The following is a 25,955-nucleotide window of genomic DNA, read 5'->3' as shown; positions in this document are numbered from 1 at the left end:
TTACTCCAGAAACACATGTTCTTACAATATGATCTCATGTTCTCCCATTCTACTTCACTGATCCTCATAGACATATCCTATTGCATTCCAAATCCTGCTCCTACCATATTGTGCACACCTGTGTGTGTCTGTGTGCAGGCAGGGTTTCATCATCCCTCATTTCTCAGGCTAAAACTGCCCTGAGCCACAGCAACTTGCTGAACTGTATGGCAAGTTAACAGACATCTAAACCTAAAATAGACCTAAAATAACTACTCCATGCCCATCTGAGTGAGGGCATCGAGGGCTGCAAACTTGAAAGTTACTGCCTGTGTTTGTTAGAGTGAATCAACAGGTTGCTCTGCAGGTCTTTGACTGACCTCAGATACAAGGTCAGTCACACCAGACGCTGCTTAATCAGCTGGCTTTGCTCAGAAATATGATAAGGGAGGGCAAGGCTGGGAGACACAGCTCCCATTGGCAGTCTCTGACAGCTCCCTTTTATTGCAAAGCAAATGGTGAGGAAGATTATAGGTGAGAAACTTGCTCACCCACCCACAGGTTGACTTTGTTTCTGCACGTCATTTATTTGTGTAATGACACTGCACAGCTGTTCCAGCTGTATGTACAGCTACATCCTTTAAACCAGATCATTCAGGTCTGATGTAACCTAACTGAGCTTAGCAGAGCTTAACTATGCTCTGCAGTTCTGCTTTCTAGCTGGCATCCTCAGGGCTCTCCAGTGGCAATTGCTTTGTAGGTGCCTCCATGCTCTATTTAGGGGCTAGTGACCTTCTCAAAATTGCTACTAGCTACTCAGCAGGTGATCACTTGGGATTTGGGACCAGGATTTGAAGGCACTCCCCCACCTGAACTGGAGTTGCTTATGTACCCTGGGTTAAATATTTTTCAATCTCTACTAGTACACTTGTCCCACTTGGTGCAACTATTTAATATTCACAGGAGTGGATCCTAAATGTCACCTTTTCATAATCCCCATACTTTCATGAGTGAGCAATAGGTTGAACCACTGGCTCTTTATCCATGCAACAAGTATTTAGCAAAGGAGACTGAGAAAGACCAACTTCCTTTTAGCCTGGGGCCTTTACAATCAGATAGATTTAAATCCTTTGATTTTAGTCCCACAGAAATATGAACATGCATTGCTTTAACCTAAATGGCTTCCCTAACCACTTAGCTGCTGCCTGTTTTAAGGTGTCTCCGCTGGGTTTCTACAAACAGAAAAGTTGCCGGTAGGTGTTTGCCAAAGAAATTGTGGCTGAATTCTGCGTGGAAATGCCAGTCAGCTACTTCTGTATCTACCCTTTGCTGCTGTCACTTCTTGTTTTGCAAGCTCACATGGACAATTCCTTGGCAAAGAAATGTCTCTACATATTGCCATACATTATATGGGGAACATGTTTACCATTCTTAGGGCTAAGGGCTCCTCTATGGGGTAAGTCCACCTAACACCAAGATGTTCTTACAGTGCCTGAGAACCAACAAGCATCTAAATTCATGAAAGCTAACTCGGTGACACCTGTGATGGCAATCCTTCACACCAGTGGCTACTGCTATCCAAAGTGGATATTCTTTTGCTTCCTAGTGTAGTAACTCCTTAAGGACTAAATCCATATAAAGATTTACACATGTAGTGATTCATGAAGCAAGAGGATAGCTAATAGTTCTGTACCTCACAGTCAAGTTAATAATTTATGAGCAGTGAAACAGCTTCAAGACTGGCTGAGAAGGCCTGCCCATGAACCTTAAGTAGGTGGCAATCATGTCATACTGCTGGCCTGCCCCACCTGTCTCAGACTAAAGACTTAAAAACAGATCCCTCCTTCCCAGATACCAGTCACAAAGCACTGGCATTACACCTAACATTAGGACCTAGTCCAGACAAAGGTACTCCACTATGATGAAAAGTGGGGCCCATGTGTTTGGCGCTTTTTTTTTCCCTCCTTTTTTTTTTTTTTTTTTTCCCTGGCTTGGTTAGGTCCTTTAATTATCTTCTTCTGTTAGCTACTCCATGCATAGCAGGGAATGTTGTACTGCTGTCCTAAGAATTAGAGGTTATATAGAGATGATGCACATAGAGTGGTAAATATCCTTATTTGTGAAATCATGAAGAAATTCTGGGACAAGTTCTAAACTTCAAAAGTTTTAGTTCAGAGTCACAACAAGAACATTATGCAGTACACTCTCTTGTGGCTACTAGCTGTCATCATTAATTTTATGTCACATCAAAAGATGTTCTCAGATTCAATCCTTGTGCCTTCAACGCATTGCTCAGCTGAAACATTTTGTTCTGAGCTCCAAAGGCAACACTATCATGGAACAAACAGCAATAACATCCAGAGCTGCTGGATCTCGAGAGAATCCATGGGGAGAACTATTTTGGGCTCAGTTCCTGGGGTCACTCATTGCTGCCTGGCACTTCCTGGATTACTACAGTTAGCATTCTCTCAAAAGGAAGACAAACTTGTGCAAAGCCATCACCACCTTCCTTCAGGCTTTTCCTAAAGATCTTAAGTGTTGCCATTCCTTCAAATTCTCCACATTCCAAATGAGCTTGGAGCATGGCACAACCAAAGCTTGAGTCTTCCAGCACATTATAACCAACCTGAAAGGAAGGCAGCCACCTGAGACTGCCTGGATCCCCTTACTTTCCTCATGGTAAAGACCAGCAGACCAGAACTGGTGCAGATACTGAGGAGATCTCAGCCCTCCTCAGGGCTGGGATCCTACAGTTAACATCATTAAGAGAAGAGAGCTGGAGCAGGAAAAGTAGTTCCTGCAAACCTCTGCTCCTGCCCCTTCCCTTCTCTTTGCATCACATACAGTCCTGGCCCCAGCACAGTAGAGAGGACTCTGCTACACATACCTGGCACAGGAGAAGGGTTTGACCACACAGGGGGAATGCAAGAGGAGCAGAGCTGAGTTTGACTCAGGAATTTTGAGAAAACTAATGTAGGATCAGAGCTGATTAGAGCATGGTGCTAATTATGCCACAGTTGCAGATCCAATCCCAGTATGACCTATTTACTTAAGACTTGAACTGGATGAATCTTGTGGGTCCCTTCTAACTCAGAATATGATGTGATTCAAGATTGAAAACACTGATTAGACAGAGACAAGGCCAGAAAAAATGATGAGAAATAAATAGTTTATGAAGAAAAATTAATGAAATATTGTTTTATTTGCTAGGAAAGTGGTGGGAGCCATATGGGGAATGTACTTCAGGTATTAACATGGCCATAATATGATTTGCAACACCAGCAGCACATAGTCTTTCTCTCTTTTATACAAACACAGACACACAATGTTGTGTACTGCAGTAACAGTTCAAAATTCAAAGGGCAGACCCAGAAAAGTATAACCCAGCATTTTTGGAATCCCTGGACTTCAAAGTGCTGTAAGACTTCAAAAGTCCTCTCATCCAAGTGGTGTCAACACTTCAGTCTCCTCATTAAGTAATATCTGAGATGTGGCTTTGTTTTGGGTGCACCCAAATGGGTTGTGTTGCATTAAAGTCTTGTCTTACATTTATTGATTACTAAGGAGAAATTCTCCCTTATTTTAAAGCCCATTACTAATTAAACTCATTATGCTTTGTTGACAGCAAAACCATATAAAACCAAGAAGCTAGGCACTTTTTATGATACTTTCAATACAGCATACAGTCATCCATCCCACTTGCCTTCTAGGAATATATTTTTCTGTACTATACTTTGTAAAATTTGCATTTTTACGTTCTAACCAAAGCTTAATCAACAGATTGAAACCTGTCTTTGGAAGACACCCTTTTATCAGTTTGAGGTGCAGAGGATCATTAGTACCACAATAGTGTTCCAACTCAGCAGATCCAAAAAAGTAGCTGGAAAAGTGATTAACAACATTAACCTGGAGAACTGAAATGTTTTAAAAACTGCCTTGCAACTCCAACCTGTAATAGAATCAGGTGTCAAGTAACAGCAGTTGTGGAACAATCATGATCAGTAGTTATTCAAATTAGGTTACTTCTAATTTTTAATTATATTGAAAGTTCCCTCACAGTAAGCTGGGAAAATGCTGCTTCACTGGATTTCTCCTTGCCTAAATTAATCCCTCCTTTTTGATCGTATTCTTTCTGTGTGCCTTTTTGTTCAATTTCCACACCTGTTTCTTCTTCAGTTTTGCCTCTGGGGCTGTAATACACCCCTAAATTTATGCATTGGGCCTTCCTATTCACTCAGATACATGGATGTCTGAAGCATTTCCACAATCACTAACTAAATACAGTTGGATTCATTTATTTAAGGATAGCTTTTAAAGGCATTACCAAAAAAAAGGGAAAAAAAGTACGAACCTAATCAAATTTGATAACCAGGTTCCTTAGGAACGAGTAATAAACCCCACAGCCTTCTCTCCTCCACATTTTCTTTCCTGTTTTTTTCCTTCCTTTTCTGTTTTATTTTGTTACAGCTCTGTTTGGTAAGCATACTCTTGTTTTAATTTGGAGAGTTTGGAAACACATATTACCTGAGAACTAAATCCTGTGTTCCCGTGTGTATAACTTAGTAGCAGTGAAGAAACAAGTTACATATTACCATAAAAATTAAAATATTTTCAAAGCCTTTCTAATTTACACTGCATTGCTTCTGCCTCAAGAGGTATCTCCAGTACTCAAGCAATATAGATCTATCAATTTTCTACTAGGAATATTTTCTCGTACAGCTTCCCTTAAAAATAAAGGTACCTTAGCTCAGAATTTGAAAGGAAGTTTTGAAGATCACATCTTCATTTATATTAACATAAAGAGTTTAAGGGTATGATTTTCCAAGATTTTTCAGGGCATAGATATTGTTCTACTGCAATCATCTTTCTGAGAACCCCCTGAATCTTTGCCCAGGACCATCCAGTGTGACACATGCCCAGATGTTCAGACCCAACTCCATTTCATCTGTAAGTTTCCACATACTTACATGAGATATTAAAACAAAAACAAAAACCCACAAAAGAAAACAAACAAACAAAAAAACCCTAACCATCTAAGACCAAAAAGGTGCTTAGAGGCAATCACAAAAATTATCTGCCCTGATGTTACCTCACCCACAGCCAGGACTACTGGAAGGGGAAACACTATCGAGTACACAGCTCCCTAAGCCATGGCATTAACAGTACTGAAAAAGACCATTTATTTGTGTTTATTGTATTCACCTTTTCCATCAGACAGAATATTTATTTACATGGATGACAAGCTTATAAGACCTTAATACATTAAAATTTTGCCCTAATTCAATTGGTAAGTAGCCACCAGTACCAATGTAAGTCTCTACTTTAGAAAGGGTAAACCAAAATGAGGTTTGCCTTACCTGAAGTGTGTCAGAGATGAAGCACCAAATCCATCTTCTAGAACTTGCAGGCAGATACATAACAATGACAGGAGGCTATACCAAACTGAAAAGCTGAACATCATTGCACATTTTTTGAATGGTACAATGGTATCTAACATATAGACAAGACACCCTCCCTACCCCCAAATAATTGTATTTGCTCTGTACGAACCTTCTTACAAAGTGCATTTCTGCCTCTGAGATAAAAAATAATTAGCATCTACAAAATTGCAGGAAGGTCTACCAGGCCTGCTGGCAGTGCAGCCTGGCTGTTAATGGAGACAGTCTGGAGAGAGGGGAAGGCTGTGTACAGTGGACTACCAGGAGGAGGCTGGTTTGAACTTAAAATGCATAAACATGAATGGCTGTGCTTGGGAGGGATCTCTGGACATCATCTGTTCAAACTCCTCTGCTCAAGTAGGGTCACCTAGAGATGGCTTTTGAAGATCTCTGAGGATAGAGACTCTACCACCTCTCTGGGGAATACGTGCCAGGTCATGCTCATAGTGAAAAAGTGTTTCCTGGTGTTTCAGTTTGTGCCCATTGCCTCTTTCCCTGTGACAGGGCACCACTGAAAAAGAGCCTGACTCCATCCTCTTCACACCTTCCTTGCAGATATTTAGATACATTGATGACAGCCCCCTGAACATCCTCTAGGCCAACAGTTTTCAGTTCTAAACTGACCTGGGATATCAGTTGTAAGAAAAGATATTATCAGCCATACACTGCAAGAAAAATAACATCCTGGACTTTTTCTGAAGCCATAGACCATCATGGGAAAAGAGCCTCCTTGTTCTGCTCTAGGGACCTCAAAATATTGTAGTCAACTAGACAAAAACTGTGCAGTTCTGAGCAGCCTGTACTACGTTGCTGTGAAATCCTGTTGTGGACTTCTGGGCACACCCCTCCCCAAGGAATAAACATCTCTTTTGGCCTAGCAGAAAGAGCCAGCATAAGAAACACTGAGGTTGAAGCCAGAACTTGTCCTTGAAGTAGGGGAGATATCTTCCTCTCTATCTTCTTGCTTCAAGGGATTGATTTCCTGGGAAACTGCATAAAGGTCAGAAGCACATTATGCTCTATGTGATTGTGAAAAAGCCTCTGGAGAGTGATTTTACATAAATATTTACAACTACCAAAGCTGTTTCCAACCTCCACTCTTCCCAAGGAAGAAAACAGGACAATAAGGAAAAATTGACTTGTGCAGAAAAATAGCAGTGAAAGTCAATTTGAAATTACTAATGAAAAAACTGCATACTTATCTGAACAAAAGAGACAAAAAAAATCCAATCAAGGAGCATCTGTAATTTTCCAATGCACACTAGGGAAGACTGCAAGTCATCTGTGACAAGAATGATAAGAGGACCATGCTTTTGTTTTCTTTATTTTACCCTTGAGAAGATAACCTTTCATATTTTGGTAGAGTAGACACAGTGATGATGATGTTTTTGTGATGTTGCAAAACTCCACTTTCTTCTCATCCCCTCAGGAACAAATACATTCATATCATTTAACCACAACACATCTTTATAAAGAACAGAAAGACCAGAGGCACAGCACTTTGCAAGGACTCAGATATACTAATATCTATTGTCTGCATCAAAAGCTAGCTGAGAGGAATTGTCAGAAAAAGGGTATTCATAAGAGGCAACATGCTAATTCACTGTCAGAGAAACCAGCCAGAGATGGTATTTGACTCATTTATTCCTAAAATTTTTGGTGAGCTGAGATCCAAGCAAGAACTTGTGGCTCTGGAGGTATGTGTGGCTTGCCAGCAGTTCTGATGCGTCTCTCGTAAAATATGGGATATCAGACTGTGGGTGGCAGGACTGTGCTGGTGGTGAGTGGCTGGGCAGCAGGGCTGCAGAAGGACATGACTCAGAAAGGACAGCTGGGGCAGATAACGAGGCATCTTGAGACCCAGCCATGTGCCTAAGTCTGTGGCTGAACCCTTATATGCAGTGGAAGTCCTGAGATCTGCAAAAGGCTTTTAACCTCTTTTTTTCAAGACTATTCCTTGAGTTCCTCTCCCCTTTGCCTCTCAGAAATATACATTAGCTGCCCAAAGACAGGTAACTCTGCTCTTCAGCGGGACCAGGATGCCTAAACCTCAAAAGCACTTTTGAAGACCCCATCCACAGCCTAAAAATAGATGAGAACATTAATTAAATGAGATTATTATTACAGACATTCAAATCCAAAAGAAGAAACTCTTCTCAAATCTTCTACAAGCCTTCTCATCAAATAGCAGAGTTAGTAGAAATTCCCAGAGTCTGTGACATTTCAAGTAAAAGTTTAAACAGATTAACATAGTCATTCCTGTGCTTTGACAGCAGAAACTCTACGACCTCCCAGGCATCCCGATTTTACAATACACCTATACTTACTAAGCTTTGCCTGTGAAAAAGGGTGCAAAGGATATGCATTAAAGGGCCTCACATTTTGTGAAGTCAATTGTAATTTACTCATGTTTCAAGAAATACACTTTCTTCTTCAGGTAGGCCAATAAAACCTACATTGTGTATCCATCAGTGAAAACAAGAAAGATGAAACATGGAACAGAAAAGTTTATGCTAAAGGCTATTAAAAAAATTACACAATGTTCAAAAATTTGAAATGTATTTATTTTGCATCAGTATGATCCAAGAGGTCCACTGTCTCCCTTCCTGATATCTGCTGCCCCTTCAAACGGTATTTGAGAGAACATTTACTACTGTGCAATCAGAAAAAGGTCAACATTCTGAATTTCATTCAGCTGATCCTTTTGCTGCATTTTTTCCTATAATAGTTCCACCAGATATCAATACTCAAGACTGGCCTCTTCTGGAAACACTTTTTTCACAATATATGTTTCAGAACTTGTGTTCCTGAAGACTGTACACTTTTCACTCACTCCATTTCTGTGAATATAGCAATGCATATTTCTAATTCCTCAGTCCCATACTCCAACAGACTCTGTTTTCAGTCTTTTCTCTTACAACCCCATGGGACCTTAGGTTCATTGCAAAAGCTGAAGGCTCAATCAAATGCTTCATTCTGGTTTGCTGCCATGGTGAAGTTTTCAAAGTTAATGCTTAGGATGCAAATACTACAACAAGAGTAACAAAATGAGAAGAACAGATAACGGAATACAAACAGCACCAGGAGTTAGACTGTTGTGCCCTTATAAATGGCACAATATTTAAAAAGATTTTTGAGAATTTAATGGAATTAAAAAGACGCAACCAAGTTCTGCTTCATGACTGACACAAAAACCAAATAAGCATGTCATTCCACAGATCAAAGACAGTTGTTATTATATATAAGATGTTAGATAGAACAGGTACAGTACGCTAATCATTCATGACATGAGAAGTTCATCACAATAGCATCTCTCGATCATAGTTGAAGAAAATTCAGTCTGTTTCTAGACTGAAGTAGTCCTTGTTAATATTGGTGATAGGAAAATGTTGGAACCACTGACTTTTAAAATTGCTTCTAGTCCTCCTTTTCTGACTTCCAAGATGTGACAAAATACAAATTTATCTAAATGAACTGTCGCATTGAGCTGATGACATTTGGTCTGCAAAATATTTCCAAGAATGAATCCACATAAGTTCTGAAGTAAGGAATAGCATACCCAGTCTCTTTCTGTTAGCAGACTTCTGATGTAGAAATTACTTTTTAAAAAATTGAATGATCTCTTTCTATCAGGCACCTCTACGAGCTCTTCCTCATTGCCATCCCCATATGAACGATCAGAGAGCAAAACCTTGTTACCACCTTTCTCAAGCACAAGTATATAGGTGATGGTGCACATCTGCCATGACTGCTAGATAGCTTTAAACAGTGCTTTTCATTTCTTTTGGCAATATGCCATTTGTTTCCTGCATTAAATGGCACTTGCTTTTATGGCTGTGGCATTTGCAAAGTGCCATAGGTATAACTAGAGACTGCACGAATCATGTAAAGAAATGCACAGCAGCTAGTGCTGCTCAGGGATGTCAAAGATTACCTCACAGATTGAGGTAGGAGCGCAGGTAACACTTCCACAAATCTACTTTTGGCTAAGAGTCCTGTTGGTAGTACTTGGTGGTGCTGGAACTGAAATATTCTGTCATTGCTCAATTCAAAATAAAAGCATTTCAAGCTCAATAAGCAAACTTTCACCCCATTCACAGGTCAGAGCAGCTCCATGTACACATTTCTAAATGGCTCATCTCTGGTGCACTAAAACCTGCAGGACACAGAGAACATTTTTCCTCCCTAGAGGGCTTCTGTAGGAGCTGTGTAAGAGTGAGATTCAACTGGTCCTTTCATTTTTGTGTCTTTGTCACAGCAGATCTCCGCATTCTGAAGTCCAGTCACGCTATTTTTGTTACCATCAATTAAATCTTCAGCCATCTCTGTGCTCTTCTTGTTGCATTGACAGAAGTAACTGGAGCTCTCTAGAATGTTGATGCAAAATTTGATAACCAGTGCTAGCCAGGCCATCCCAAAGAGGATCCATAGAGAGACTACATTCTTGTACCAGCTTGGATAGGTGCGATCTGGGTTCATCCCTACAACAGAACCACCCAAAACATTTCTACATTGGATCAAGAGTGCCTCAAAGGAGACATTACAGGTAAAGCAAAGACAGTTGAAATATCATTGGATATTAGTGATTTCTACATAAAAAAAAAAGTATGCCATCCACTTAGCATGTGAACTAATGTTGTAAGTATGTTTCATCATGTGTCAGCAACAGCCTAGTACTCCTTAGGAATTGCAAATATCACTCTCAAGAAAGAAAACTAAATCCCAAATTGCATCCATGTCAAAGTGAAATTATCTACATTCAAGCACAGTTTAGTTTCTCTGCTTATCACTTAGCACCACAATATTCCATTAGCATGTAACAGACGTCCCTGCAGGCAGAGAGGTAAGCAGGTTTTATGCACCACTATATGTATCTTGTTAAACCAGATATAAGCAAGAGTCTCTGAGAGCAGGAGAAAAGAGGTCTGAGCAGTCCTAAAACCTCTAAGAATAATCAAACCTTGGAAGACAATTTGAAATTATCACCAGCCTTCACGGCCACAGAGTCACTCTCTGCAGGATCATGGACATCTTGGTGCCCATTAGGACTGCCAGATCCTTTTCTGCAGAGATGCTTCCCCACAGGTCATTTATTCCTCCCAGCTCTGTATCACAGTAGTGAGGAAACAGTGTGAAGGTCATTTGAACCTCATTTTTGAGGCATAAACCGCTCATACAGAATTGTAAGGCAAAATTGTTTAGCCTCTATACACCACAACTGACACTCAATTATTCTCATACCAAACCTAGTGCCTCTATGGCAGTATTCCAGTTACAAAGGTACTACACAGGTGAAGGCACAGCTGGAAGAGGAAGGAATACCAAATGCATTACCAGAAACTGAGAGAAGTAAAGCTGTTGTAGCACAGAGTTCAGCATCATCTGTAAAATCAGTATACGAAAATGCTGAGCTGACCCAGCTTTTGTCAAGCTCCATCTGGCTACCCTTACTCAAGCTAACTTTATTCCTAACTTATTTACATGTGCCTACACAAGCTCTAATCATAACTTTGATGCATTACAGACAAGTCCTAAGGTAATGCCACTAAGTTGTCTAAGCATCAAGCAAGTGCTATGAAGAAAAGAAAATAGCAAATCTGTAATAGGATGTTTTAGTCTGTCTCTCAGGAATTCAAGAGTGCATATGTTTCTATAATCAATTGGTTTTTAATGAGAAAGTCTTTATCAAAGAGGCATGTCCTGTGTTTCAGCAAATGCAGTGGGTGTGAATTCAATCCCATTTCCTCTGGCAAAGGGTTTTGGCATCCAAAGCTAAGCAGTGCCTAGTGCCTGACAGCCTATACCTAAGTGATTTAAGTTGCCTTTTAGAAAATAATTACCTAGGGTTTTGACAGAAGAAGAGGCAGAGTCTGTTAATGAAGAGGCAGAGTGGCACCAGAGTGTGATAAGTGTGCCCTCAGCAACCACTGTGATTGAACCATGGCACTCCTGCCTGGTGGTGTAGTCATTCAAGGGAAAGGCCACTTCAGTGCCACTTACTGACTGGGAAACAATGCCTTTGTTCTTCCTCAGGTGGCATTGCTATGGCACAAACCATGTTTTTTCCCACCTGCCAAATGCACACCACAACATACTGATCATCAGGTCTGGGGATTGCTACTGGTGCCAATCTGCCACGTGGGGAGCTTTGTGTGTCATGGATTTGCTGTTCAGTAGGTGAAAGCAATGAAATGTGAACTACTCACCAATCACATAGTCTCCAAACCCTATAGTGTTGAGGGTAATGAAGGAATAGTAGAAGCCTTCTTCATAAGACCAGCCTTCTTTGTCAGAGAATAACAAGGGAGGTAGCAGGAGGAACAATAACAAGCCAGTTACCAGTGCACAGGTCTTCATCAGGAAGGAAGCTTTATTCTGGTAAAAGAGGAAGGGGAAAAAAAAATTGTCACAAGAAGGGAAGCAAGGAAAGTCCAGCTTGTTTTTCAGTTGGAGATGATGATGATATGATGATGGACTCCACAAAAGCATACAAACATTCATTGAATTCCACTATAACAAATGGCATGTCTGTCCTACATGTGTGCTGGCTTCAGCTGGGATGGTTATTTTCTTCACAGTAGTTAGTAGGAGGTTGTGCTTTAAATTTGTGTTGAAAACAGTGTTGGTAATACAGAATGTTCTTATTGTTGCTGAGTAGTGCCTGCACAGTGTGAAGGCTTTCTCTGCTTCTCATCCCACCCCTCCAGTGAGTAGGCTGGGGCTACACAGGAATTTGGGAGAGGACACAGCCAGGACAGCTGAGCAAGTGACCAAAGGGATATTCTATACCATGCAGCATCATGTTCAGCATATAGAGCTGGAGGGAGAAGGAAGCAGGGAATGTTCAGAGTGATGGAGTTTGTCTTCCCAAGTAAGTGCTGCGCATGATGGAGTCCTCCTTTCCTGGAAATGGCTACCTGCTGATACAAAGTGGTGAACAAATGCCTTTTTTTATTTTGCTTGTGTGACCAACTTTTGCTTTACTTATCAAACTGTCTTTACCTCAACCCATGAATTTTTTACTCTTCTGGATTCTCTTCCCCATCCCCCTGGGAAGGGGTGAGTAACTGCATGGTGCTTAGATGTCAGCTGAGGTTAAACATTGACACTAAGCCAACACAAACTGGGCATCACCTTCATAAGTCCTAAATTCATGCCAGTTTAAAGCCTGTTCCACAAATGCTCCCATGTAACTTACATATGCAATTCTAACTAAAACTGATGATAAACAGACTAGATAGTCTAGGACTGTGCATTGCTCAATGCTTTATCACTTCTGTTGCTGTAGGGGAAGTCATTCATCACAGAATTTCCCTCAATTAATAAACAACTTTATCCGACACCTCAGAGGGCTGTCATAGACTAAATTTATTTGCTTCCAGTTATTCCTGAGTATTATTGCCTTTTTGGTCAAATAGTCAGCCAGGCTGTCCTTGTTCGTCATAGGATCTCAAATACCAGACAATGTCCTCTGTCTTTTTTTCTTTGAGACATGCCTGCCCCATACTGCTTACCTGCCAGTGAAACACCTCCTCTAGGCGACAGGCACAATGCTGAACCCCAAGCAGCATCAGGTGCCCAATTTCGTTCAGGACTACAAGGTTCAAGGGGATCCCAAAAAGTGCAAACACGATGCAGAAGATTCGACCAACTGCAGTGCTGGGGCTCAGGTTCCCATAGCCTAGACAAGGGATTTGATGAAATGCTTTAATGAAGCATTAAATCTAAAATAGTCTCTGCTTGCACCCCTTCCCCCTGGAGGGGTGAACCTCCATCATCCACAGAAGTTAGGTGAGAAGGTCACTGCTCCAAAAGGACCTTTTTTATAAATAACTGTAAGTTACATCCATTGTTTGTCATATCCTCTCATGGGCTGGAAAATAACATTCCTTTGCTGCCAATTTTGCTTAGTTCCTTTTCCATTTACCAGTCAACTTCCTCTCCCCTACCCACTGCCCTGGCTGGGATCTGACGTAAATGCAAATCTTCCGTTTAGTTCAATTTTTGTAAGCATTGTTGGCATGGGCTTTACTGGTACATGATCCTGCATCGCTGTCAGATGGTCTCTGAATCACAACAATAGTGTTTTAATTATAACAACCACCCTTTTCTACCTTTGTCCCACAGGACTAGTGAACTTAACACTGCCTCTTTGCTTATATTCTTTTGCACCACAAGTACCAAAAACATCTTAAATTGTCAAAATTATTGTCTAGAGTCAATATATCCAGAGAAATTACATTCAACCTATGTAAAATACTTTAATTTCTGACCTAAAGAAAAAGGAGTTTTAAATTTTTCCTCTTTCTTCTAGTCATAGGAAGTGATCTAAGAAAAGGTCCTGCCTTGCAATCACAGCCTTGCTTGTATTCCCAGATTGTTCTGGCTTCAAAATCACTTGTCTTCATTCCACATACATTCTTTTTAAAATGTCCCATAAATTTGCAGACTTGCACTTGTAATTTCCAGTGTCTTCTGCCACAAGAAAGTCAGATTTAACTAGGGTATATTTCACAGGATGCTTTCAAAGACGGAAGAACTAGCACACCACAAACATTTCAACACTGCCTTAGCCAGTCAGAGACCTATGGCCTTGACTACATTCCAAAATCACCTCTGCTCATTAGAGATTGTTGTATGTCTACAGAGGAGATTATCTTTTTACCACAAATAATGCTACCCCTTCCCAGCACTGCCCAGCCACGGGCACAGCAAGCACAGAGGTGCAGAGGTGCTCCCTCCACTGCTGCCTTGCTACCCTGCTTTTGGGTGCTCTAGCCTCAGGGCAAATGAGCAGTGCCCAGCAGGGAGAGGCCCCAGGGCTGGCTCTGTATCCCAGATTAAGTGAGAGTGCAGACATCTGTGGTTAACTCCAGAGTCCCATTTCTTCACTATCCTCTGTCACATGCCAGATGCAATAAGCCACTGACCAACAATGTAGAAATGTGTGCAGCTATGAGCTGGGGATATCTACACGTGCCAAGATTTTGCTAACAAAAATCTCACACCATGGGCAACTCTGCAATTGTGCATGTCTGCCAGCAAACTACACCCAGAAAATGGTCTGGGGGCAAACTATTCCTAAGTATGCACCCCCACAAATCCCAAATTTGATTCCATGGAGGACATCCCCTTCAATAACTTTAGGCACACAATACACCTCCAATGGAGCCCCAGGAGCCTGTCCCTGGGAAGGGGGAGAGCATCCTCCAGAAAGAATGGAGTGCTCTTATGTAACTAAATGTTTTGAAATACAGTCCAAAAAAAGGGGCTAAATTAAGACTTCATGCCAGTGCTACTCCTTCTTTGCAATGCTAATGCACTTTTCCCGAATGATTGCTAATTTCTGCCATCTTTCACCATTTCTAGACTAACAAGTGTGGTAAATGAGACATGTAGGCAAGAACATCTGGTAGATGACCCCTTCTAAGCGAATTATAGAAAGATGTGTCTGGTGTGATGCATTTCATACTGGCTGTGACATTTCAGTGGATTAGTTCCAATTTTTCTCTTACGGGATTAGGGTGTTTTGTGGCCTGACCTGGCCCTGGAGAAAGTGCTGGGGGGCATTTATGGTAGGGCTGGAGGCTGAAGATGAGTCACAATGATTTACAGCCAGTTATTCCCAAGGTGGTTTCCCCCAGCCTTTCCCCTTTCTTTTCCTTCTATATCAAGTTTTGAAAGACTCTGTAATGTCTTGGGCAGTTCTTTTAATCACAGATTTCTAAGTTTCTCTGCAGAAAAACATAAAAGAAGAAAGGCCCATGTTCTCTGGTCACTGTGTGAAGCACAGCAGCATTCAGAATTGTGGGGATGCCACATAGGGCTGGATGGCACCTAAACTTAACTTGTATGTTACAATTAATTTAGAATGGCAAATTAAATGATGTAGGAAGGTCTAATGTGCACAGTAAACTCCACCCTCCAAACACCAGACCTGCTTTGCATTTGATTTCTCTGGCTCCCTTCTCCCTTGGATTCAGCAGCTTGAAGAATTTTCTGAAGACTTGGTAAACAGTTGCTGTACACATGCCAAAAAAACCATGTCCCACCAGCTTTTATATAGGATATGAAGTATAATCAAATAGCATAGGAGACTTTAGATCATGCAAAATGGCCAGAAATTTACTCCTGTCTGGTTACATCCACTTGTTCTTGCACTAGACAAAGAAATGCCAACCTAATTGTATATAAACCTTAACTGTTATAAAACTTAAGCAGGAATGGGAAAATGGGACTTCCTCTCTTCAGTATTAGTTGGTGTCTTAAATCATTGTGAGCTAGATATTAGAAGATCTGAACCAGATTCAGAAATTAAAACTGCACTGCCAGTTGTGTCACATCCCTCATGAGCCTGCTGCTGGGATGTCACTGGTACATGTCTGAGCAAAGACACACTGAGAAATGATCCCTAAAAACTGCTAAGACATCTCTGTGTGTTTCCACCGAAGCAGCTGGATTAAGTGCATGTATAGCTCCTCTTGTTTTGAAATAAGGTGTAATGTAAGTTAAGCTTCTTTGGAGGAAACAAGAATGGTTTTATTTCTAAATGCTCATAACCACGTGCTTTAACTCATGTGCTTCTGTTACACGTATTAAGTAATACGTGTAACAGTAAGGATTTTTTCCCCTGCTTTCCCATTACATTCCTGCCCATAAGGGATTCAGAATCTCTGTAGACTTCTTAAGAAGATAAGACTTATTAGTAAAAGATCTTTTCATTCACAAGACAGTACTTGCAGTGCCCTCAGTTAACTGAGGCAGCTGCAACTTCCTGCTACCCACAATGAAAGACTTGTTCTCACTGTCCAGATATAAGAGTATTTTCATCAAAAAGTGCTTAGAACAAAACATGTCTATCATAGGCTGAAAAACATCTGAAAAAACAAATTTCATCTCCAGAAAAATCCAGGGTTAGCATTAAACCAAATCTCCCCAAAAAATGTGTTTGAGCGCTAAAACCACTAATAAAGCTATGGTTAGAGAAGCAACACTTGTTTTATTAAATCTTTTCTCCTACATGAAAGTATACAAGCCATCATTTCCTACAGACATGGGTCTAATCCCAAATTTACAGATTGCTCTTGTTGACAATATTTTGCTTTGAATAACCAGGAATTCATCTAACCTGGGGCCCGGCATCCACTGTGCAGTTCACTGAGGGATATCAATGCCACAATTATTTTATTTTTCATTACACATTTAAATACTCAGTAAAACTTCTCTGCTTGGCAGTTGAGGTGATGTTCAGTGAGCCACATTCCTATTTGCCCAGGCACTGGAGGAAATTAAATCCTTAAACAATCCAGCTCCTCCCACCACTAACTCCTCCTCTAACGCTTTTCAGGAATTCTAAAATTTCTTTCCCTTGTGGTCTTTACAAGTGATCTGGATGCTTTAATCCAGAAGAAATGAAAGGTTTTTTCCATGAAAAATTCAAATGTTTCATTGAAGGAAAAAAAAAAAAAAAAAGAAAATTCACTTTAGATGGAAAAGACATCTTTGTGTAATTCATGGTAGGAAAACCACAAACACACCTTCTGATCACTCACACAGCCTTATGGTAATGTTTGTCTGGTTTCTTAAAATGTGAGCATGGCCCCAGCTTAGCTGGAAGGTGGCCCTGACAAAGCACTCACTAGCCTGCTCTGACCTCATAGCTGGCTGCTTTAAGCCTTCAGTTGCACTGGAGATCTCCTCAGGTACCAGGAAGCCTGAATCATTTTATGATCTTACAAGCATTAGGATTTTCAGAGGTCATTTGGTACCACCTACATGCACCTGAAGATCAGCAAGTCAGGGGTTCCTATCCTCCCTCCTGCTTTGAATGGCTCCATAACTATATAAAACATACTAACATGCTGGCTTCTCAGCCTTCTTGTGAGATTTCACATTGTACCCACCAAGTCTGCACTAAGTTCAAGAACACTTATCAGCTGCACACAGCTGAGGACACCTGGCATGGGAAATCAGTTATTCCCAATTCATCCATCCAGGGAGGATGCTACAGGCATGGAGCCTGTACACGTGGGACAGAAACAGGACAAAATCCCCAAGCAGCCACACTGCTGGCATTGGCTTCTCAGTTTTATGGTTAGAACAAAACAAAAATTTTAAGAATTTGATTTTAAAGCTAGTGGTGGCAGAATCTCAGGAACTGTCTCTTATATGGGGAAGCTCACTGGGACCCTGGCAGGTTGAACCAGGGAAGTTATTAACAGTTTCAGCCCTATGAAGTTCCAGATGAGAGTAAAATTTGGTTGCACACTCCTTCACTTAGTGAAAAAAATGCTTCAGATGAGTACTGCAGTCTTTGACTGATGCTGTGCATACACTGAAAGCTCTGTAGTGAGCTTAGGCTCAGCTGGGTAAGATAGCATGCAGTCAGGAAAGCAGGCCACATTTCCAGTGCTCAGGAGATAGCTCAGAGGATGCTGCTGTGAGTGGCTGTCCCCAAACCCACCAGTGACCTCCCATGTGCCACATCCTCCTTGGCCAAGCCTATAGAGAAGCTCTGCCAGCTGTCACAGGGCAGGGAAAAGATCAACACATCAACACTGGCAGCTTTTCAGCTGAGAATTCCCCTACACAAGAGGATCCTGAGGTTCACAGAGGATTCAAATATCAAAGTGGTTCCAAGTAACCACTTTGAGACATGAAGTTAGTTTAACTGAATTCCCCAACAGATTGTCAGCCAGCAATAGGAGGAACCTGACCATTTTTCAGGAGCTCCACCAGACACTGGGCAGCACTGCAGAGGGCCAGAGTCTTCACGAAACTCTTGCTGCCCAAAGCTTTACCCTACCAGAATTTCACAGCCCTGAACTTGCTACTGTTTTATTCCTTACACTGGGATCCTCTGGGGCAACTACTAAATGTCTGTAACAGGGTGGTTAATACCATCACTCACTGAATAGCCTGATCTGTGCCTCTGTTGTTATCTCCCAGTTCTTTGGGGTACTGCTTTTAGGAGCTATGTACGGTGCTAACCAGAGAAGGAAAGAAAAGGGAGAAGGTATTTCCCTTTTCCTTCACAGTGAGATGGTTTACTTGCCCCATTTTATATTTTAAAAAAGGGCCCTTGAAATTCATACAACTGAATTCCGGTGGTTGTGCCATCACAAAATGGCAACACAGCACTAGGCAATGGCATCCATCCACCCAATATTAAGTGGGACATTCAGGCTAGAGAGGGCAATACTCCTACTCTTAGGCTCAGCCTCATCACTGACTACAGAAAGAGCCTTTCCCTAGCACCTTCTCTGAAATTACACCACCCTGTGGTCGTTTGACTTTAGGAACTTTGATCTTGTGCCCCACTCTGAACTTGCTTTGACCTCTGCCCTGTTAGTCCAAACTAAAAGTAGGAGGAGAGTAAACACAGAAAGGAGAGACTTTGTGTCGGCAAGGGATAAAGAAGTCTGAGAGATAAACCCAGCAGCAAGTTAGCTTTTCTTTCTTTAATCATGTTTACTACTACAGCTCCACAGGAACTCTGAGGATGACCCTTCAAGAAACTGGAGAAAGGGTTCTTATGGAAAAATCTGCAGAAAATGAGATAACATAAAATATGGCATGATATGATATGTCAAGGACAGCAATGCGGAAAGCACAGAAGCATAACAGTGCAGAGAAAGAATCAGCAGGTGGCCAGGACTGACCATACCAAATTTATAAATGCAATTCCATTCAAATCATGAGATTGGCCAAAAACTACATAGGCTTTGGGGCACCTCTTTAAACAAGAGATTTTAGTTCATACATATCTCTTCTTTAAACATCTGCAATTGAGGCACCAACTATGTCCAGCCTGCAGGTTAGAACTTGCTATGTTTTTAAGCAAAGTTCACATGCTGCTTCTAATCACTAGTAGTGAAAATAGATGAGGCTCTCATTTAACTGGAAGAAGGATACAGTGCAGAAGATGCTGCAACAGGAAACATGAGGATTTAAACCTCATTAGTGGGGAAAGAAGCTAATGCCCCTCAGTTGGTGTTAATGGGGAAAGAAGTTATCATCCCCTCCTGTACCCCAGTGAGAAAGTGTTCTGGTAAGGACTTGAGAAATGGACCTCGCCTTCTGTGGAAGGGTTAAAGCACCTAAAGTAGAACACAGAAGCTGGCAGAACAGAAAGAGCATCTCAAAGGAAATGGATGAAGGTAAAATAGTGGTTTTGGCAGTGCTGTTTGAGAAGACTAAGGACAAGGGTCACAAAGATGCTATTTTGCATAAGAGGCCAGCAAGGCATAGATAGCATTAATTACAAAGAAAAAATGTGGAAGAGACAAACAGGCCAAAGGACTTGCAGCAGCTGGAACACATGGAATAGAGGCCATCCATATTCTTCAAAATAGTACCCCTAAATTCCTGAGAATCTTGCTTCTGCTTTATCATCTTAACTCTACCCTTCCTGAACTCATTTGCCAGAATGCCTTGGGTTTTAAGTCCTATGGGCTAATCTTGTGCAGATGGACCTGCTTTCATTGGCTCCATAATCACAGCCTGAGATAAACCCTTCCTTGCCATGTAAGAACACTAAAACCGCTACAAATTCTCCAGAAGCCTTCTCAGTTGTCATTTATCTCATTGCCACACCTTATACATGAAATTTCCCATTGTGACTGACCCCTCTGAACTTCATTGACTTCTTTGGAAAGGAGTTTGTCTCTTTACTTGACATAATCAATTATCCTTCCCAGTCACACCATGGTATCCTCATCGAGGCTGAACCCCTCAACTACCTCAAGAATTTGCATAAAGAGAGATTATGATAGTAGACTCAGGGTAAGGCTCCGTGAAACCATTTGCAGTTTTCTCTTCTACAACATATTGTTATCAACAGAGTGTTATGACACTAATCTGTATGCAACTAACAATTTCACTTGAAAAAGCAGAGTGAAGGGTCCAGTCCTCTGAAGCTTTCTGCATAGAAATGGCTTGTATGGCATTCTCAAATCCACAATTGAAAATCATTAACAAGTCTCTAGAGTCATAGCACCAGCTTTAAAATCATGAGATAAAGAGCTGCAAGATTTGGTTCCTTTCAACTTTCAATTGTCTCTGCTATCAACTCAGTTGTGTCATGCCCTGTCCTCCTCCCCTACAGCCATCAGGACAAGGGGTTTACTTAAAAAAAGAGGGGAGTGGGGGCAGGGGGTTGGGGTGGGAAGAGTAGCTTAGCAGCTACTCTTTGTATAGAGGAGCAGAAATGCTTAGTCTAGGTCTCTGCCAACATCACAACATCCCCTTATTTTATGATTTTAACATGATAAATTTGATTCTTCCTGAATATCATTAACTTAAATTGGCCATGGTGAAACAGTCACTCTGATGGCTTAGAAACTCATCAGGATTCACTACTGAGGCATGCAAAGCAGCTCTGAGCAGATGCTGCTTTGTACCAAAGGCTGGAAGGAACTGACCAGGCTCTGCTGGAAACCCATAACCTGAGTGAGCCTGTCTGATGAGCCTCCACTGCCATCATCTGGTGCAACCCTTGCCTGGCAGTGCAGCACACTGAAAGTGTGTTCCCAACCAGAACAATGCATGTGCAAAGGAGCAGGACAGAAAGATGTACTGAGTCACAGGAAGATGACACACCACCACCCACTCACCTCCACCCCCACAGAAAACCCACAAACCCTCTCTTTGAGCTCATGCTTGGGGGCTTAGTGTTCTGGAGCCAATGTATCTTCAAATACAATCAGATATCAAAAGAAGGTTCCATTTGGGTACAAAAAGAAAAATCTTGATTTAAAAAAATACTTAAAGAGAGCTGACAAATCAAAAAACCTGTGAGGGATTTTTGATACCCAACAACCATCTCTCCACATACTCTCTCCTACATTTTTTTTAATACTGGGTCATACCATAAGAAAAAGACATTAGGCAAGTTATTAATAGTTTTGGGGACAGGGGACACAAAATGACAATAATTAACAGCATCTGCCTTAACTAGCTCTGTACCCAGTACATTTTTTTTTTCCACTTTCCCTCCCCCTACTTATTTCCATCATTTCTTCATGGCTTTGCATTACCCAATTGCTGAAACCCGAGTCAACTGAATTGTGATGTTTATCCAGTTATTTAACTTCCACTTGAACAAGCAGGTCCTCATCTAATACAGGCAGTAATAAGGAGGAATAATTCATAAATACAGTCTCTGAAGACGCAACAGCCAGCATTAAGAATTGTCCAAGATAATTCCTGTCCTTGTGATAGGAAAAGCCCATTTCAATGCACAATTCACTTCAGACCTCTCAGAGTGCACAAGACTTGGGAAAGTCCAGGCAGTGCAGTACCATGAAGTTCAGGCCCCAGAAGCCATGTAATTTATCAGGAATATGTCCTGATCTAATTATCCCTGTGTCTGATCAGTTAGAGATCATTACTGGCACTGACAAAGCACTCCTAGGGCTGGAGTCATGGGTGCTTCCCTACTGCAAGCTCCAGGGAACCACACAGTGCTGGAGCAGTATCTGAGTACAGGCCCTCATTCCCACTCTTTTCCCACCTATGAGGTGGCCCTGTGAGCAGGGAGCTCTTACCAATGGTTGTTATTGCAGATATGGAGAAGAAGAAAGACCCACTGTAGTCCCACCTGCCCAGGCTAGTGGTGTTTCCCTGGAGGGTTATGCCACTCTTGTAGGCTTGGATGATACCCTGCAAAGAGACAATAACATGAGATCCCACAAACCCCTTTAAGGCAAGTTCATGTGACTGGTAAAAACCCAAACTACAACCACTTCTGATTCTGTTGTTTCCCTTTTATAGCAGAGGATCTCTTGTGCCTTAGAGACCAAAGGGCTGCAAGGTCAGAAAAGCCAAAGCCAGCATATTGCTTCTAAGAAAAGGGCATCTACAGCAATACAATAAAGTTGCACATGCACATGGTAGATTATATAGATAAATGTGGAAGAGATTAGAGGTAAGATCTAACTAGAGAAGGCCTAGACAGACAATAATTAAGACTGCCTTATGACATATTCATTAGGAGAATGAAATGCTTCCAGATGGGATATTCCAATGGCAGAAGTCCCAGAGCAGCAAATATACACACATACGTAAATGATACAGATCCCTTGCAGAGAAGCCCCCTGGACTGGGGAGGAATGTATCTGGTGTGTTATAGGAGACTGAGACTACTCAGGATGGCCAATACGTCCCACATTGGGACTACAAATGGGAATGAACACATCAGATTAGCATTATGCCTGATTCTGTTCAATCTTCCTGGGAAAGACTTAGAAGTCACTACATGAAGTGTGCAGAGTTATGCCAAAATAAGATATGAGACATCTTAACAGGGCCCACATCTGACTATACCTTCCCATGCCAACAAAATCAATGATAGTTGTGTCCAAAACAACATTATTCACAGCATGGACACTAAACATTTCACACTTCACTTGACAGTTGATTATCTTTGAATGCAAAGTGTAACCAAGAACACATAAAATTCATCATCTCTGAAAAAGACATGCAGATACTAAATAATACTGTCCCCATCCCAACAAAAAAGACTGATAAAACTCTCACCACTGATAATAAAAGGAATCACACTCAGATTTTGACCAGTTTTTGGTTTTGCAAAGGAGTTGTAGTTTATACATCCACCAAACAAACTGGCACGTCAAGCCTGCAAAGTGAGGAAGCTTTGTCCCATTTTACTAATGTAACGTGCTCTACATAATTTTTATTATTTTTATAATATTATACAAGGCCATGAATTAAAAACTGTTTCCAGGGTCCCAAGCAGCAGCTTAACTAAAAGGATCATTACCTCTTTTCTCTAGAGCTACTAATTCTCACACAAAGATGGAGCAGCTCAGAAATCAACACATTTTTCTAAGCAATAAACACTGCTTGATAATGCATTCTCAGAAATATCTTGATTTACTCATAACTGAAGGCAACTTAAATCCCTTAGAGTCACACTATAATCTATTAAATTCTAAATTATGAGACAGAGCAGAGAGCCTGTGCTCTGAGAAGGGCTAAGGACCACAGATGTTGTATTGCGTTTTGCTTCCTTCTGTAATTATCCCTGAAAAAAACAAAAAACAAGAACAAGAGAGAGAAAAGGTTGCCTCAAGAAGCCTCCAGAAGGATTTATTTTAAACAGTTGTGTGTAATTCCCCCACCCATTGTTCTTCTTCCAGGTCTGGTGTCTGCACTGAGGTTTGTCAGGTTACATGGTGTGCAGGCTGACAACATTTGACCTTCGGTTTAAGAAGTGTAAGAAATTCTGCAGACAATGGCCTAGAAAGGAATCAGTGTGCATCACATAAAATAACTTCCAAAGTAAGTCAAATGGCAAGAGAGACAATGGAAAATTATACAGATGACCTATTTTTCCCCCCCTCCAGAAACCAGTAGTTAAATTTGAAATAAAAAGCTTGATATTTTCCTCAAAATTTCCTTCTGTAAACTGTGGTCTCTGCAGTTCTTAGTTAGTCTTGAACACATATATACCTTCTGGAACAGCCACAGTCCAGTTCTTGGATAAATTTATTACCAGCTGGATCAGGGATACTTGAAAAACTCAAACATGCAGCATATTTGTTTCCCATTCTCCTGCCTGATGTCTTGCTGATACAAGCTCAGCAGTAGATAATATTACACTCAACATCAAGTTTTAAAGCCAAAAACACTTAAGAACTAGAGAGGATTGCAAGAACCTGTGGCACAATTGGCCCAAAGAAATGGAAAAACCTTCATGCAGAAAAAGGAAACAGAGCCTGCAAAAGACATAATGTGAGAAGCAAGCAGCAGTAACCGAGGCATTAAATGTTTAATTTCACATTTTTGCAGCACTTCTGTTTTGCTTGGTTTAGAAGCAAGAGGCTGAGCAGTTGTGAGCACTTGTGCCAGCTTTGCAGTGACTCGTAACAACTCAGAATCCCAGGGTCACTGTAAACCTTCCCCAGGCAGTGATGCTACTGCCAGGAAGCACAGGATGTGTCTTGAGGCTCTGAAGACACAGCATTTGCCCTAAATGGACAGTGACCTGCACTGCTGGCAGTGGGAAGGAAGTACCATGGAACCATTACTCACTGGCAGAGAGCAAGCCCTGAGCTTGCAGCATGCCAGCTGTTTTCTGTTCCTGGTACTGAGGCACTTGGTGTGCTTGCTGAGGTCTCCAAGCCCTTTCAGCAAGAAGTCTCTAAGCATTCATTTGTTAAATCTTGTTATCAAATAACCAGAGAACACCATTAGGCCCACCCACCTGTTGAAGCCAGCCCAAAGGGGGAGCACTGAATATTCATGCAAATCAAAGCCGCTTGAATAAAACAACACTCCCAGAAAAAATGTCAAGTTCATTACTGTTAGGAAGAAAGAGTAACTGATGCCACCCTTAAAAGGGAAGATTCACAGTGGTTGGAGATAAGGATACAGTCTTTGTTTTCCTAAAGTAAAAAATGTTTTATTATTCTATCTAGAATCAACCTTTGACATAGCAACAATGATGACAGAAAACAAAAGATTGACTCTTCTGAGAATTGTAGAACTAATGGAGCTTGCCTTCCTGCAGATGTGCCCATGGGGGCAGATTCATGAAAGAGAAATCCATTGATGGCTATTAATGCACAGAGATTACTTCTGGCACAGGAAGTCATTGGATTGCAAACTCCTGAAGGCTGACCGAGCATTCAGGGAGATATCAGTGAATATTCTCCTTAATTTACTATATTCCTTTAGACTTTTGCTCTTTCTCTTTAGATTTTAGACTATTGCTCTTTTTCATAGAAAAATTAAAAATGGTTTATCATTTTAGAGAGAATACAGGAAAAAACCTAGCTGATAAACACTAGCAGAACAGCTGAATTCTCCCTGCTTTTTCCATTGAAGAGGTGTTGATATGTCTCTGTTATGGATTTTCAAATAAATTTGAAGTATATTTTAGCCTGTGGGTTCAGGAGGTACTAAAAAGAAAGTGAATCACACATGTTGCATAAGTGCTTAGTTTCCTTAGCCAGCCTTTTTGAGAACCAGAAACTTTGCTTTAGTTAATGATTACTTCGAAACCTAGGTGTTTTCCTTTTTCTCTTAATTATGCTGATTTGTACACTGATTAGGAGATAGGATAGAGGACTAGGAGATTTGTACAGTGTCTGCCTCAAAACCTAATGCATTAAAAGGCACTAGTAGAAGAAGCATCTTAAATCCAGTGTTCAAAAGCAGTTATCTGCCTAACCTAAGACCTCAGTCAATACCACAACCACCCAAAAAATACTGAACTTGTAGAGCTTGGGCTTGATATTTTGGGAACTTTAAAGGTCATGTGCAATTCAGAAAGCAGAAAGGAAACAGGTGGGTGGTTAAAATACTAAGAAAAAGCCAGAATGTGGTTTTTTGGTTTCTACTGACAGACAAGCTGTACAACATAAAACCATCATTTCACTTCTCTGCACTTACTTCCCCCTCTCGAAAGTGGTAATAATTTAAAGTTTGCAGTGACTACTGCATCTTTAGCTGACAATACTTACATAATTTTAAACTACAGATAAAAGTTTTGTGGGAATTATTGTAACTCCT

General features: G+C 41.1%; 2 protein-coding genes across 2 annotated transcripts in view; both read right to left on the bottom strand.

Annotated features, from left to right (window-relative positions):
- Positions 1-7,959: 7,959 nt before the first annotated feature.
- Positions 7,960-25,955, bottom strand: part of KCNK17 (potassium two pore domain channel subfamily K member 17) — a 25,767-nt gene continuing 7,771 nt past the window's right edge. The window contains exons 2-5 of the mRNA XM_071428286.1: positions 21,965-22,079; positions 12,932-13,098; positions 11,624-11,792; positions 7,960-9,898 (exon numbers count right to left, since the gene is read on the bottom strand). Of these exons, the coding sequence (XP_071284387.1) occupies positions 9,603-9,898; positions 11,624-11,792; positions 12,932-13,098; positions 21,965-22,079 (747 nt within the window). The 3' untranslated portion in view covers positions 7,960-9,602. The remainder of the gene's footprint in view (positions 9,899-11,623; positions 11,793-12,931; positions 13,099-21,964; positions 22,080-25,955) is intronic.
- KCNK16 (potassium two pore domain channel subfamily K member 16) overlaps positions 21,972-25,955 on the bottom strand; it is a 26,639-nt gene continuing 22,655 nt past the window's right edge. The window contains exon 7 of the mRNA XM_071428296.1: positions 21,972-22,079. The gene's annotated coding sequence lies outside the window, so the exon portion shown is untranslated. The remainder of the gene's footprint in view (positions 22,080-25,955) is intronic.

Source organism: Agelaius tricolor, unplaced genomic scaffold, assembly GCF_023055355.1.
Source record: "Agelaius tricolor isolate 1412-34295 unplaced genomic scaffold, bAgeTri1.0.p SCAF_1, whole genome shotgun sequence".
In the NCBI taxonomy this organism is placed as follows: Eukaryota; Metazoa; Chordata; class Aves; order Passeriformes; family Icteridae; genus Agelaius; species Agelaius tricolor.
Note: the sequence above shows the minus strand (reverse complement) of the source record. Positions and strands in the feature narration are given on the sequence as shown.